Source organism: Seriola dumerili, unplaced genomic scaffold (genome assembly GCF_002260705.1).
Source record: "Seriola dumerili isolate Sdu_G_001 unplaced genomic scaffold, Sdu_1.0 BDQW01000149.1, whole genome shotgun sequence".
Classification (NCBI taxonomy): Eukaryota; Metazoa; Chordata; class Actinopteri; order Carangiformes; family Carangidae; genus Seriola; species Seriola dumerili.
This window is the reverse complement of record NW_019174404.1, coordinates 6,712,811-6,728,654: the sequence shown is the minus strand read 5'-3', so window position 1 is coordinate 6,728,654 and position 15,844 is coordinate 6,712,811. Positions and strand designations below refer to the sequence as shown.

The following is a 15,844-nucleotide window of genomic DNA, read 5'->3' as shown; positions in this document are numbered from 1 at the left end:
ATAATACCAAATATGAAAACACATAACAACTTAAAGTTAAAACTGAGAAAAAAAACATCACAAATGAGGGAGGAGGTTCTCTCTATGTGAAAAAAGGTTCTGTGTCACACTCCTCACTGACAAAGAGATAAAATAGAGAAAAAGACGCTCGAGGATTTGGCAACCTTTCCTGTAACACTGTGACTCAACGGCCTCCTATGGTGAAAAATTGTAAAGCAGGGACCTGAGGCACGGAAAGAAACAGAGACAGAGTGATTCAGTGAAAGTGAATGGTTCTGACTCTCCTACCCATCACTGAAGGGGGAGAGGTTGAAAAAAAAGAAAAGGACCAGGGAAAGGACGGAAAAAGGGGGAAATGACTGGCGATAGTGTGGGAAGAAAAAGATAGAGAGAGAGAGACAGAGAGAGAGAGAGGGAGGAGGGGCTTAAAAAGTATGAACTTGTGTATGATTTAGCTGCAGGAAGCATTAAGAAGGGAGAAGACTGCACACAGGACGTGGTATACTCACTCTTCTTGGGCTTTACTCAGGACGAGTTGCCTTATGGCTTCTCACAGGCAGACTTTTTCCACTGGCTCACACTTTTTCTAGTGCGCTCCTTCACTACTGAGACTTGTCTTGTTAACAAGAAAAAAAAAAGAAATCCGGAGCATTCAGCTTGAACCCCGTGCTGTTTTTTTTTTTTTTTCTGTGCGTAATTTCTGTCCAGGATCGAAAAGAAGGGCGACATCACAACAACACGAGGACGAGGAATCAAGACAGAAATCAAACGAACTGGGGGAAAATGAAAGCCGTCTTGGATTTCTGCTTGATTTTCCTCACGCTGCATACTCCCGGCGTGCTGTCCTTGTCCACACGTAAGTTACACACAGATGTCCATCGATGCTCAAAGTCATGGTCTTACTGGGGAAGGGTTTTTTTTAGTTTGGGTAGGCAGTTTTTTTTTTGTCCACTGAGATCAGCTTAATGCATGTGTCACCCAGAGATCTTAGTGTAAACAACGCTGTGTGACACTGTCCTGCTCGGGTGAGCATTATTTCAAAGATAAAATGGGTGCAAAAATGGGTTTCAACAACAGTGCAACCCATTTTTGAAGGTTTTTACTCAATGCAAACATTATAGAAAAACCACAAACCTTCATAAGGATATTATAGGAAGTGATATCAGTGATCTGTGGGATCATATTGAACTATTTCATAATTAAAACATTACATAAAAGCTACAAGCCCTGACAGAATATTAAATGAAAATAATAGTCATATTAAAGTGGAAAAAGACACAAAAAAGGTCACTTCGGCTGCAGTGGAGAAGACCACAGATATAAGGTTTCCGTAGGAGGATAAAACTGACATAAAATAACATAAATCCTCTATTGGAACATATACAAATAACAGAGATTATTCATGAGGTAATACTGTATTTACGTCTCCAATGCTAAATAACTCCACAGATTCTTTCCTAAGCTGTCTTACATAATAAGGGACCACTTGCTCAGGGCACACTGGATCCACTAAGGTTGATTTCTGGACGCATTCAAAAAGGACAAACGCCACTTTGTGTCCACTTGACAGCTCGTTATTGATGTGGTCCTGCTGAAGTATATTGGTTGTATCCCTGCAGAGAGAACTCATCTCCCAGGAGGCTGAATTTCAACAAGTCAGGCCATAATTCGTTTAACACATGGAGAGCATGGGGGCTTTATGAACCGCAACAAAACAGTGACATCATTTGCTCGGGGTTTTGGAGAATGTTAACCGGCAGCTTAATGCACAGTAAGGTAAATAAATCAAAGTTATGTCCGCTTCCCTCCGTTAAGTGGCTGGATTAGTTTTTTATGGTGAGCTCACTGGCACAGAACAGCTCCTCGCAGAGGATCTCCTGTTATTCATCCAGTTTGAAAGGCGCTAATAAAAGAAAGTGTAGTTGTAGGGGCTTATAGGAGACAATGGGCTTTGATCATGAGCTGCTCTGCTGTTTATTATGAAGCCTAATTGGTCATTACTGTTTTACTCACTGTAATAATGGCTGGTACCCCCCCCCCTTCACTCAGTGTGCTGTGGTTTACAGATGCCACTGAAATAAAACAGTTTATATGTAGAACTTTCTTACTAACATATAATTAGTTTTTAGTGCAGCTCATAATCCCATAAAATTTAAGTTTCCAGTTTAGCATATAAAGAGGTAATAATGTGGAATATGATCATGTAATACTAAATCCTTGACTCCACAATATACATAAAAACCCAGCCTTTTAACCTGAAACTAACTTCCCATGTCCACATTTCCCATCTCTCCTGCCTGTGCTTGCCCTAATTTGACTTGGCGTGAGACAAGATAATCTCTCCTCTCTCCAGATAAGAGCATCAGTTAAATACCTAAAATGTAAATCTATAAAAAAAACACAAAAAAAAACACAGACACACATCCGCTGCTGTCTACTCGATCTCTTTTCAGATGGCGTTGCATGGCTCATTGTCACTAAATGTTGCGTGACTTCTTCTACTTGGATCGTCTGCGCCGGCCCCTCAAAAAGTTCCACATGAACGTCTATTGTAGAGCAGACAGAGGAAAGTATAGGCTGTCTTTGAACTGTTGCACGGATGAGTGGAGAATAACTAGTTCTTTAGAAACAGGAGGGGATGTCATGTACCTTTGAAAGACTGACAGCTTAAATAAGAGGCAGTTCTCAGTCCATCACAGACATTCATTGGAGACCTATTATTAAACCTTCTCCCTTTGCTTCTTAGTTGAACCTGCCCGGTGACTCCCTCTCCCACTGTCGTAGGGTTAAGCTCGTTCCCTGCCCTGATCGCAAAGCTGTGCTTCAAGCAGCCTCAGCCTCTCCAAACAAATAAGATTTTACAAGTCATTTCCTCCAGTGAGCGTGTCGAGCAGAGACAATAAACAGCAGTAATTGTGTCTCTCACTGTCGTGTTTGAACTGTGAAGGAAGGGGTGTTAGAGGGCTTCACACCCCGCTCCAAGGCAAGGTCCCATCCTCAGCGCCTGGAATACATAAACACTGATTGTTATTCAGCTGGATCAGCATATTATTGGCTAATCAAGGCTCCCCCTTTACTCCACCGCTGTATCCGGTGACAAAGACAACCGGCCTCTGTGCATGTGTTTGTTTGCATTCGTGTGTGTGTGCATAAATGTGTTGAAGAGTCACCGCTCAAGACGGGGTTATGATATTTATATTGGTTTGGAGTCATGGTTGAATTAATTTCTTCAAAGGCGGCTGCTCCATAAAGGACCACACAATGTCTGTCAGGGTAAGGTGGCTGGCAGCTGAAGAGATGTGGCCCCAGGCACAGATTTGTAGTGGTCTGACAAAGTGTTGACGCTGACGAATATAAACTCTTCTCTTCACTTCTTTCTTCTCTCTTTCTGCTGCTCTGTTCACCTGCAGTGAGAGCAAAAGCATCATTAAGCCTTATTTATCCAAGAAGATTGTGATCTAGATGTGTTTTGCAGAAGACCTGAGAGCAAATTACATATACAACATCGCAACAAGACGATTCAGTCAGACAAAGCAGCCGTCACACACAGATGCAGTGACAGAAACATCACAAATATTAAAATGACGTAAAATAGAAGCGTCTGAAAGAAATGAGTATCTCCAACTACAGTTTGTATGGCAGTTTGCCACTTGTGTGCTTGTAATTTAATTTTCAGCTTTAAAATATGATAACAAATGATGCATAGTTTATTTATTTAACCGCTTTTATTTGGAGTTTACCAAATGTTTTACTAGATTAAAAACCAAAAAAACCACAGAGAAATAAGCAAACAGCTGAACAGAATTACTGTAAGACGAGTGACAGAAACACATTTAGACCAGATCCAATGAAAAGCAGCGATGAAAAATAAAAAATAACAAACAAAAAATGAAATGAAAATGAAGTCAGCAAAAAACAAAAAAAAAAAACAGAGGTTTTTGCATGTTGCATGGAAACAGTGCATGCTTTACATCACTGACAGCATGTCCCGCATTTTTTGTTTGGCTTTGAACTTTTCCAGAAATAAGCAGTAATCCATTGTATTAAACATTTCAATGACTTTTCTATTTGATTTGTTATGTTATCATGATGCAGGAAGTATTTTGAAACTTTCGCTAGTGCGTTCAAGGCCACTCCACCATCTGAGATTTCTACAAATGACATAATTTTTTTCATGACATTCATGTCCTTACCATTCGTCTCCTGAATTAGATGATCTGACAACATATTTTAGCTCAGATGACCTGATGACATCACTATGACATCATCTACTCTTCACCAACCACCATGTGAAAATATTCTTGTGTCATCTTTCATTTTACATCTCTTCCTGCCCTCCTTCAGATGTAGCAATCATCTACCCCCAGGACCCCGTCCTTCTCATGGGGTCCAACCTGACGGCCAGCTGCTGGGTCCACCCCGACCTCGGCGTCCACGCCAGCTCTTTGTTCTGGACGCTTAATGGTCAACAGCTGCCCACCTCCCTCTACAGAGTGCTGAGCCCGACCAACCTCAGCGTGACGCTGGCCGGACTCAACGCCTCCAGGCAGACGTCCGGAGACAACCTGGTTTGTCACAACCACAAGGGACACATCTTGGCCGGCTCCTGCCTCTACGTGGGGAGTAAGTTGAAGTTTGTCAAGGGTTGCAGTGAGTTTTTAGTTCGGTTTCACTAATGTAGAAGTTTGCTATTTCATATTTTATTCTATTTAAGCATCCAAGATACTTTTTAACTGTATTCATTTGCCTTGTTTGACTCTCTGCTTCGCTGTTATCAACAAGGGAGACAACAAGAAAGTAGTGGGCAGATTTTTGAAGTGTCCCTCCACAGTTGTGGCTGTATTTTCTGTTTAGTATTCCTGCCTTCAGGCCCAGTCAGAGGCCTCTATGAGTGTGTGTCACTGTGCAACGCTTTGACCACCTGTGTGGTCCATTACTCGCACTATCACTCACAGTGTGGGTCTGACATTTTGTGCGCGTGTGCGCATGCGCACACACACACACACACACACACACACACACACACACACACACACACACACACACACACACACACACACACACACACACGTTTGTAATACTTATTACCTAACCTAAGAAATAGTTTGTCATTTTGGGAAGTAGGCTTATTTGCTTTCTTGCCGACAGTTAGATGAGAGGAATAATGCCACTCTACAACTCTGTAGAATAAATATAAAGTTACAGCCACAGACAGTTAGCTTAGCTTAGCATAAAGAAGGCCCTGTTCACACCTGGCATTAAAATGTTTTTCCACATACGTATGCTTCTTGGCCCATCCGGCCCTTTTATTAGTGATCTCTTCATGTCACCAAATCTCAGCAATTAACTGGATGAATACCATCTTATTATTATCAATAAAAATGACGACTGAGGCAACGCAAATAAAACCAAAACCCAAGTTATAATTAACTGGAATTATCCTTTAACCTTCAAAAAGCCCCTTGGAGAAATGAGGACCACCCAAAATGTCCTCACTCTCAAGGTCTAAAATTAAAAATTGTCATCACAAAGATGAAGTACACATGGGCGCACAGACAACACATGCACACACACACACACACACACACACACAGAGCTGCGGTCGGGATCTTAATCTTTGTGCGACACTGGTGTTGAGCACCCTGTGTTCTGAGAGAGGAGGAATGTTGGCGGGGATCCTGAGTCTGACCAAATGAGACTACACACACACACACACACACACACACACACACACACACACACACACACACACACAGAGACCAATTAAGAAAAAAACACCATTTTCTGAGGAACATTACTAGTGGGTGAATTACACTCAAGAGGAAGGGGCTGAAGTAATGGCTGGAGGTAACTTTGTACCCTCACTGACCCTGTGTCTCTCCTTACCTTCTCTCTCTCCCTACTTCTTCTCTCTTCCTCCTCACCCATTTCTTCCCCCTCTCTCTACTTTCCCCCTCTCACCCTCTCTTTCCATCTCTCCCTCTTTCTGTCCCAGTGCCTCCAGAGAAGCCGGTCAATCTGACCTGCTGGTCCAGGAACACCAAAGACCTGACTTGCAGCTGGGCTCCAGGAGGAAGAGGAGAGACCAACATTAGCACCCAGTACACGCTCAAGTACAAACTCAGGTATGGAAGCACGCCACAGCTACACTAAGGAAAAGTGGCTGTCATTTAATCCACAATGGAGTTTGAAAATCAACTTTTTTTATAATAAAATTGTCATGACAAAAAATTTGTGACAAATACAATGTGTTTCCTGTGACTGCTTCACATTAAAAGCCCTGGGTTTCACTTTTAATGTGAAGCAACAGCAGCAGGAAACGTTCAGTTTGCATTAGCAACTTAATACAGCTCTGATACAGTGTTAGGAGAGTGAACAATTAGCCTGACAGTGGGGCTGATATCAATGAGGTAAAATTAACTTCACTGGATTTTGCCAGTGAATTCCTTGTGCATGTGAAAATAAATTGAGTCTTTCTGTAGGATGGAGGACTCCACCACTAATGAAATCTAATAAAAGAGAAGTAATAACATAATGTAAAGAAGTTGAATACAAACAGGAAGATAGCCAACAAGCAACAATTTTGTCATCTGATTGCTTACAGCTGGATCTAGCTAGCTAATTAAGCTAAGTTAGCTTCATGAGCTGGTCTATAGCTCCTACTTCCTCAGCATGAATACTGATTCAACATGTGGAGAAATCCAAAGGTCAATAAGCCTGCTGTGGTTAGTTAGGATTTCTAAGCTATCATTGGACAATCAGAGAGAAAGGGTTTAACGAACGGTCAAGTGGTAGCATTTCCGAGTAGCCTAACTTATTCTGAAAATTACAGCATGTAGAGACATGCTGTGACTATGCCATAGGCCCGTAAATGAAGCCGAGTGCAAACCAACAACAAAAAACATCCAAGTGTTTCAGTGGGTTAAACATCTAACTCGGTGAGCACGTTGCAAATGTTTCCACTCCAAATCAACATGTTTCAAGAGATTTTTTATAATACTGGCAGGCCTGAAAAAAGCCCCAGAAACCAGATAAAGTAGAGCTTGAAACAAGACCAATTACCTTATCTTTCTGGCAGATCTCATTTTAAGAAAAATGAAAATGAGTTTCAGATGGGATGTAAGGGATTTAAAAAGGGAAATGACTTGACATGCAGTGCCCACAGGCGTGCCAACACACAGAGATCTCTTTTTGGAGTCAAATTAGTGTAAATAAGGACTTAATAAAACCACTAATGCCAGATAAACTTTTAACTAGTGACAAATTCTGTATCACATTCATTATTCACAGATAATGACTGCTATCCAGAGTTGCTTCAGTGTTTTCTGTTTTCCCTCCAGGTGGTATGGTAAGGAGAAGGAGTGCGAGGATTATACACACACCCAGCCTTACTCCTGCAGCATCACCCGGGACCTGCACCTCTTCACACCCTACGAGATCTGGGTGGAGGCCTCCAACCAGCTGGGCCGGGCTACCTCTGACGTCATAACCCTCGACATCCTAGACGTTGGTAAGTGTGAGAAATAGTGAACTTTGACCCTCTTCTTTTCTACAGCTTAGATCACCATGTCAATGAGCCCCTAGGCTATGATCTAGGACAGTGGATACCAACCTTTCAAGCTTGGGAGCCTTAGAAATTAAGCAATCTCCTTGCAACACAGATTACATGTGTTTACAAGTTGTGAGCAGTTAATCTAGTGAAGGATTTTGTGAATTTCCCTTCTCTTTAGCCTTATTTGACTCCCAATTAGCTTCTTTATAGGTTGCTAGTCTTCCTGGGGTTTGCTTAAAATTATACAAATAAACAGCAACTTAAAATCAATATCAATAAACTATAAAAACTAAAAAAAAAATCCAAAGGTGAGGCAACAATAACCAAATTAAAACAACATCTATGTAAAATCTGTAGGGAAAATAGTCCCAATCTTCATCTTTGGTTTAACTAATTCAGGCTAACATAATGTCAGCTGGCTACAATAATCATGTTGATTCTCATCCAGTTTACAGGGCTCTTTGAATGCAGTTGGAGGATTGATTTGTTCATCTTAGTAGTAGTTAATTTCAAGGAATTTGGGGAAATACACTTATTGACTTCCATTGCCAAATTAGATAAGAAAATCAACTGTGATTAGTTTGACATTAAACCTATAAACAGGAGTAAACAGCTAGACAACAGATAAAAACCCTAAACTGTACAGCTTATTGATTAATACGTTAGAGCTTATGTGTCAGATCCTCTCCTGGTGGCAGCAGTAGCTATTCATTCCCCATCTCCAGTCTTTATGTTAAGATAAACTGAATGTCTCTGGTCTGTAGCCTCATACTGAATGGACAGACATGCAGAGGTTTTATATCAGTCTTCATAACTAACTCTCAACATGAAATGTAAAAATCCAGGAGTCATCACTGTGAGGTTAACAGGCAACCAGCCTTGAACAGATAAATCTTTGTCTCTTTTATTCCCACAGACAGGACATTGGCTTGAGTTCTGTGGCTTCTGTCTTTTGAAGAAAATTTTTCACATGTTCTCATCCAGCTTCACACTGATAGGAGCTGAGCAGTGTTCCCTTTTAAAGCTTTGTTATGTGGTCCGTTGCTTAGCTTAGCTTAGCGCGGTTTAAGCAAATGGAGCATGCAATAAGACCAAATTCTTCTCCCATTACCCCCCCCCCCCCCCCAAAAAAAAAACAAAAAAAAAAACACTACACACTCATACACACATGCCCACACCTGGACACGCGTAGGTGTGTGATGAATGGAAACGCCCTGTCTTTAGATGAGCTCAATTTCTCTTTACTCATGCCCACTGGACACACACACACGCAAGCGCACACACATGCACGCACACACATGCACGCACGCACGCACGCACGCACGCACACACGCAGACCCCCTTTTATGAAGTGTTGGAATGTTCCAGACTGATCCTCGAACCTAATCCCGTCTCAGAACTGGCTGAAAACCCCTGAGGCCTGAGGAGTTTGGGCTTTGAGGCTTTAAGACTTGGACCTGACATAATACAACCTGATTAGCTTGCAACTCTTCACCTGGTTCACCCCTAACACGCCGCTAACGGTGCCGGGAAAATGTGCCGAGAGAACACCGTATAGAGTTTCAGATGTGAACACGTCACTGGCGATCAAACTGTAATCCGTTTCCGTTGCCTGATGTATGCACACACACACACACACACACACACCTGTTTACACACCCTGAGGGCAGGGCAGGGTCTGGTAACAGTATAGAACTAGAGAGGCAGGCAGGGTGTAGGCGGTTGCTGGACTTCCTGTGTGTGTGTGCGTTTTGTTTCGCTCAGGTTACCCTCACCGTTCATTTCAGTGAGGTTGTTTCCACAACAACAGCGTGTCATAAAACAACCACACCTGCGTGTTCGAGCTGCTCTGACTCACTCATGTCGACGGTCATGTCCAATCAGTTACAAAGGCGAGGCAGAAACACCTACAGTTTTCTCTACATTCCTCAGTCATGGGGAGCCCTCTGAACCGAGAGACTAGAGGCAACTTGTATTGGTGTCTCACTCTGGAGATGAGGTTAGCTGAGGAATGACGACATATGTAAACAATGATTGATTTTGTAATCTGTCATGTCTCATTGACTTTTATGGCAAAATACATATAGCGTACAGGAGTAAAGCATTTGCTGTCATCACATTCTTTATTTCAAATGACATTTAAAAAATGTTCTCATGCTGTTGCTTCACATTAAAATGTCAGGAATTACTGTGGTTGCAACAATTTAAAGTTTAATTTATCTCATTAATCTTAGGATATCTTTGGTTTTCTTGTAAACAAGACAACTCTGAATGAAACCTGTTGTCTGTCTTTCCAAATTAAAGACAGTCAAAATTAGAAATGCTGTGTTAAATAATGTATATGCAGCTTTTCTACAAAGAGCACTGTCCTTTAGTGCCTCATCTTTGAATGATGTTCCATTCCAGCGTCTTTAATGCTAAATTTGAATTCAGTTATTTTCTTTTTATGCAAAAAAAAAAGTCTTGCCTGCAGCTCTTCTCTCAACAACAGGTACAAACGCCGTTCAGACGATAGGGCAGCAGCCTCTTTGTTGCTGAGAGGTGAATCACAGGGCATAGAAAATCAAGGAAAACACTGTGCTGGTCGGAAAGCTTAACTGCTGTGAACGCAGGAATAACTGAATATACAGCCTGACAGCAGTAAGAGTTTAGATTTTAGTGAATAAATCAGAGTGAAACTTGAAATGTAGGGACAGACAAGTGATTCTGAAAAGTAAAAATTATACTCTTATACTCTCCTGTGGTCTTAAGAAGAATACAGGAGTATATCACTATTGCAACCAACTATTCTAAATTTCTTTCCCCATTGGTTCAACCTAAACCATCAATCAATTATTTGAATTAACTGTAGTTTATCTTCACTCCATTCTTCCTACCTAATTGCATATACTTTTTGCTTGTCATTGGTTTGGGAAATTAATGTCACCACAATGGATGGATTATTGAACGGGCCTACCAGGCCAAAGACTCTGCCTGAAGTGACTATTAATATTTCCTGTTTAAAAGGTCCTTGAGCTGAGTTAAAAGACACAAAATGAACTACAAAGACATGCAAAACCAGAGGCTAAATGACCAAAAAATACACAAAACTACCACAAAGATGCAAAAAAATGAACTTTACCAAAGCTTTCTTAGCTTTACTCTCCACTTTTGTGTTAAAAATAAATGTTTTTCTAAGAGGGCTGACCGCTAACATTGGGTTTACACTTTTTAAATCGCCCATGGTACTATTTGAACTAACACATTTTACTTTAGAGAGAGTCTCTGGTTCCTGGCGACCAGAAACAAATCCTCTAAAACTCCCGTGTCAACTCCCACTTTTTCCCTCCACTGAGTCTTTCCCATCTTCTTCTTCTTTCCCCTGGACCGTCTTGTTTGTTTACTGGTAAGGGATGACATTATGAAAAGGAACTGAAGTCGCTATTGAAACGATCTCAAAAGCCCAAAACCAAACGCAAGGAAAGTTAAAATAATGGTCTGTCACCACATGTTTGTTTGTCGAAAAGATAATTGTTGTCAGATGAAAAACCCACTTCCAGCTCACATAAGTCAAGTCTTCAGAAACTGGAAGGCTCTCAGCGACCACAAACCTCCGCCAACGCTGAACAATCCTTCAATGTGCTCCAACACATAAAGACATAACTCCTACCATTTAAAATTTGAATTGAATGGATTTCTTGACCCTGCAAACATAACCTTAGGATCTAGAAAGAAGCCCCATAGCTATGGATTTTTGAGCCTTAGCTAAAAATGACAATCTGGGCCATCTGTCCACCAGAAGTTTATCATTATGTTCTTAGGATAGAAATAAACTTGTTGGGTGTAATACATTACTCATGAAATCATTGTACAGATTTTATACAGTGATTTTCTGCTTAAGATTATATTACATTAAAAACAAGCGACTGATTTATTTTTCTTGTGCTAATTAATATTTTTAAATTAACAATTGATCAAAAAGTGGGTTGCTCATAGTGACAAACCAACCAATTAATGCACAAGCTTTTTAGCATCTTTCAGCTCATTGTTTTGATTGACATATTTTTGATTTTACAACTTTGATTTTACAACTTTGCTGTTTGGGTTCAGTCTCATCATCCTTGTTCCCAGCCAAAGAAGACCTCAGATGAACCAACTATATTAATATTTTGTTTATATTTTTTATTAATACTGCAGCAGGCCACCACGGGGCGATCGAGATGTATTGGCTTCACTTTTGGGGAGCTGTCATGTCATCCATCATACAGTCATTGGTCAAAATATATTCAAGTTAATGTGATTAAATGTGAATGTGCTGGATTAGCACTGCAGCGAATTATTATTTTCATTATCTATTAATCTGCTAATTCATTTTATCCGTCCAATTATCTTGTTTATAACGTGTGAAAATATTGAAAAAAGACCACTGCATATTCCCACAACCCGAGGTGATGTCTTTGAATTGCTTGTTTTTTCTGACCAGCATTTAAAAACCAAAACAAAACTAGATTATGAATTTACTCACATAGAAGACTGCAAATATTCACAGTTTCCAGAGTTTCAGCTCTTGATGAGATCTTCTTACTTAATAACCCGCTCCATCTCCTCTACCTCCCAGTGACCACTGACCCTCCGTCAGGTGTGACTGTGAGTCGTGTCGGGCAGTTGGAAGACCAGCTGAGTGTTCGTTGGGAGGCCCCACCTGCTCTCAAAGACTTCCTGTTCCAGGCCAAATACCAGATCCGCTACAGACTGGAGGACAGCCAAGACTGGAAGGTAAAGGACACAAGGACACACAGTTATAAAGACAAATTATACAGATTAATCTGCTCTCTTTTTGTCTCTCGCACTCAAACGGACGCATATCACTGCAGCACTGTTCCAGCTGTTTCTCATCCTCATGCTGTAATCACCTCTAATCTAGTCTGATTGAAGCCTTCTCCGCCAGATGAGTTAGTAGTTGGGCCGGTCAAAAACTTTCATAAGTCATAAATCTAGAAGTCGGGTTCTGATCGGGAGAAAAACACAGGCCAGAGCCACTGTGTATACCTCTTTTTAAGCTTTTAATGAATGAAAAATACAGTGTAAAACGTTCAGCTATGCAGATGGTGCTTTCCAGAATTCACTCGAGTCCTCTGGGTAAGAGTGAAGATTCTCCAGTAATTAAGGGGGAATTACACAGATGTAATATAAGCAAGTCTTTGCTCGCAAAGTAGAGACAGAAAAGAAAAGGGGAGTGGAGCGGCGGTAGAGGGATGGGACCATTTTTCGGAGGAGGAGAGAGGAGACTTAAATCCAAGTGGCTTTAAGGGTTTGGTAGTGAAAACAGAACGCTGTAACCAGCCTTAATCATGAGGTCATGCTGAGGAATGGAGGGATACATCTCAATTGTTAATGTCTTCAATATGGCCGTAAAAAAACGCTCAGCAGTGACTTCTGCCGATTTGGCCTCCCCACGTCACATCATTAGCCCTCTGATGCCTGTAATTTCCGTGTTCTGTTTTCTGTTGGAGTCGCCCTTAACAAGTGTTTACAGACTGAATGCCAGAGAGAAAGTGGGGGCTATTAGACAAGATTATTAACTGCAGTGTGTGTGTGTATGTGTGTGTGTGTATGTGTGTGTTTCTTTCTCTGCATCTATTTGCCTGTCTTTATTTTTGCTGTCTGTATGTTTGTGTGAGTACCTGTGCACGCTCCTGTGTGTGTGCATGTGTCTGTGTGTGTCCCAGCATATCCAGCCCTGTAATAAGTAATAGAGAGCAGATTTTACCCAGCGAGCACGATATCATTAAAATATTTTCATAAACATGCTGATCAGGAGCCACCAAACAATGTGGTGTGCATGCATGTTTAGGTCTGTACATGGTTTGTGGTTGTGTTTTCTTGATTCTGCCCTGTGTTTTAGTTTATACTTGTTGGTATTTAATACTGCGGTCAGACCTCCAGTGCTCAACTCTGTGTTTGTCCCTTTTGCTTTTTTTTTTTGTTGTCTGTCGTGTAGGTGATGGATGACGTCGGGAACCAGACTTCTTGTAGACTGGCTGGACTGAGACCAGGGACCGTGTATTTTGTCCAGGTATGGTGTGGATATGTGTGTCCACGTGTTAATGATAATGTTGGTCTGTGTTTCAGAGCCTCAAAATGTTTTATTTTCTGCAGGTCCGCTGTAACCCCGTGGGCATCTATGGCTCTCGCAAAGCTGGAATCTGGAGCGAGTGGAGCCATCCCACTGCTGCATCCACACCCCACAGCGGTGAGCGCACACTCATACGCACACAGTGCATCTCACTTCTCAGTTTCCGAGAGCCTTTTGGTCAATTTTAAGAGGTACTTTGTGCCGCTACAATTTGTTTTGTACCACATATCCCGCAGGTCTCTCCCACTGCTTGAAACTGGCAACGTCATAGAAGAAGTAGATGGTGCTTTTTTAGCCTTCTTGTTCAGTCCTGAAGCCTGTTTTATGTTGTATCCTCCTCTTCCTGCAGAGCGGTTAATGTCAGGCTCCTGTGACTCAAAGTCCAGCGGGGACTCCAACTCCACCCTGCGCAGGGAGCTGAAGCAGTTCTTCGGCTGGGTGCGGAAACACGCCTACGGCTGCAGCAGCATGTCCATGAAGCTGTACGACCAGTGGAGAGTGCTGATGCAGAAATCCCACAAAGCTCGCAACCAGGTAGGTAAGCATCACTAATGCAGGGATGAAACACTGACACGCAGACATGTGCTGCACACACATGCAGTTTTTTTTTTCTACAAAAGCTGATTTGTAACAGATTTTGTCTTTTAATTCAGGTTCTCCAAGGGGATAAATCCTAGCACATGCTGCATTTACAAGTCAAGAAAAGAACTGAGTGTGATTTGTGTTTTTGTCTATGTGTGTATGAGAAGTGAGAAAGAGATTGTATTCGTATATGGGAATTATAAAGACAGTTTGTGTGGATACCAGCAACGGACGTGAGAGGACATCTAAAGGAAAACAGTGGAATTTATGCATCTTCTCCAGTCGACATTAGCACTGTTCTTCTCTGAAAGCTGCAACTGGGAGGGACTGAGAAGGTCATCACAGACATCCCTGTATCACGTGGACTACTCTGCCCTCACAAAAGGAAATTGTAGCATGAATAGCTTGGACATCAGTAAAGGCTTTCAACAGGTACCTGCTCTAAATGTGCACAGACACAGTCAAAACAGATTCAAGCAAAAACTCAAGTGTTGCCGAAGCATCTAGAAGTATTCTGTGACCTTTCCGGGTTCCTCCTGTGGATTCAAAGCACCCTCTAGTGGCTGTTCAGCGTCCGTGGAGACCCCGATCAATCAAAGCTTTCACTGTGGTCCCCATGTAAAAAGAAAAAAAAGTAACTAATTATCATTCAGTATTCTTAAATCATTCTTTGCTATATAAGTGGATAATGTGCCAAACTGGTTCACCCAGGATTCCTCTGTTTCTGAGTGACAGTATGTGACTGACGACATGATGGTGTTTGTTTATGGAAACGTTTCACTGCCTTTATTTTTGTACTGAATTGTACCAGCATATTTAAAACTGTATAAAGTTATGTTTTATTTCTTAAGTTATGTTTAGTTAGTAAAGAAATATCAATGACTGAAGCTGTTATCGATCTTTAGACTTGTTCTTTAAGAATGTTGTCAGAAAAATGGAGATAGGAAATGATATGTATGCAGTCCAAACAGCAGTTTGTGGCTAAAAAGAACAAATGTACGGTGGCCCTGAGAGCTCAACACTATGCAACGTAAGAAAAAGGCATGCAAAGACACAGATGAGCTGCAGACTCAGAAAACATCCTCATCAGTTTGACAACACATGCGCTGCAAAAAATCACAGCACATTTAAATAAACAAACGCACTGCAAATTCAGTCCAACACAATGTAAGAGTTTCCATGGGACACAAAAAAGTGATGAACCTACGGGACTTGTTCAATGCCCAATTGTGACTTTTGAAGTTAAAAGTATTGAATAACAAGTGCGTCACAGCCGAGTTTACTACTTTTTTCTTTTTAAGTTATTTTTGCTTTAATTCTGATAGCTAGAGAGTGAGAGTGAGAGAGAGAGACAGAAAGAGAGGATATGTCGCGAAGGGTTGGACTCGAACCCGCGCCGCTGCACTGCGTGTTACGTTGTGTTGTAGGACTGAATTTGAATTTGCAGCGCGTTTGTTTATTTGCCTATGTTGTGATTTTTTGCAGCGCATGTGTTGTCAATTTGATGAAGATATTTTCTGAATTAGCAACTTCTTTTTGTCTTTGCATGTGTTTTCTGAAGTTGAAGTGTGTTGAACTCTCAGCTCTCATACTAA

The 15,844-nt window shown here is 41.4% G+C and overlaps 1 protein-coding gene across 2 annotated transcripts; it reads left to right on the top strand.

The window, feature by feature from the left end:
- The first annotated feature begins 484 nt into the window (after positions 1–484).
- On the top strand, positions 485–15,111 carry LOC111225772 (cytokine receptor-like factor 1). Of its 2 annotated transcripts, none has more exons than XM_022750800.1 (9): positions 485–856; positions 4,345–4,623; positions 5,996–6,125; positions 7,341–7,510; positions 12,150–12,307; positions 13,533–13,607; positions 13,691–13,784; positions 14,017–14,201; positions 14,321–15,111. In XM_022750800.1, the coding sequence occupies exons 1-9, from the start codon at positions 784–786 to the stop codon at positions 14,342–14,344; spliced, it is 1,188 nt and encodes a 395-aa protein (XP_022606521.1). In that variant the 5' UTR covers positions 485–783; the 3' UTR covers positions 14,345–15,111. The 2 variants fall into 2 exon arrangements, with proteins under 2 accessions (XP_022606521.1, XP_022606522.1); XM_022750801.1 differs by having other exon boundaries at positions 14,017–14,205.
- Positions 15,112–15,844: the final 733 nt, after the last annotated feature.

Excerpts from the sequence above, each read along its gene's own strand:
- LOC111225772 (XM_022750800.1), top strand. The coding sequence starts at position 784 with ATGAAAGCCGTCTTGGATTTCTGCTTGATTTTCCTCACGCTGCATACT. Across the intron at positions 4,624-5,995 it reads CTCCTGCCTCTACGTGGGGA|TGCCTCCAGAGAAGCCGGTC; the intron begins GTAAGTTGAAGT and ends TTTCTGTCCCAG. Across the intron at positions 13,785-14,016 it reads TGCATCCACACCCCACAGCG|AGCGGTTAATGTCAGGCTCC; the intron begins GTGAGCGCACAC and ends CTCTTCCTGCAG.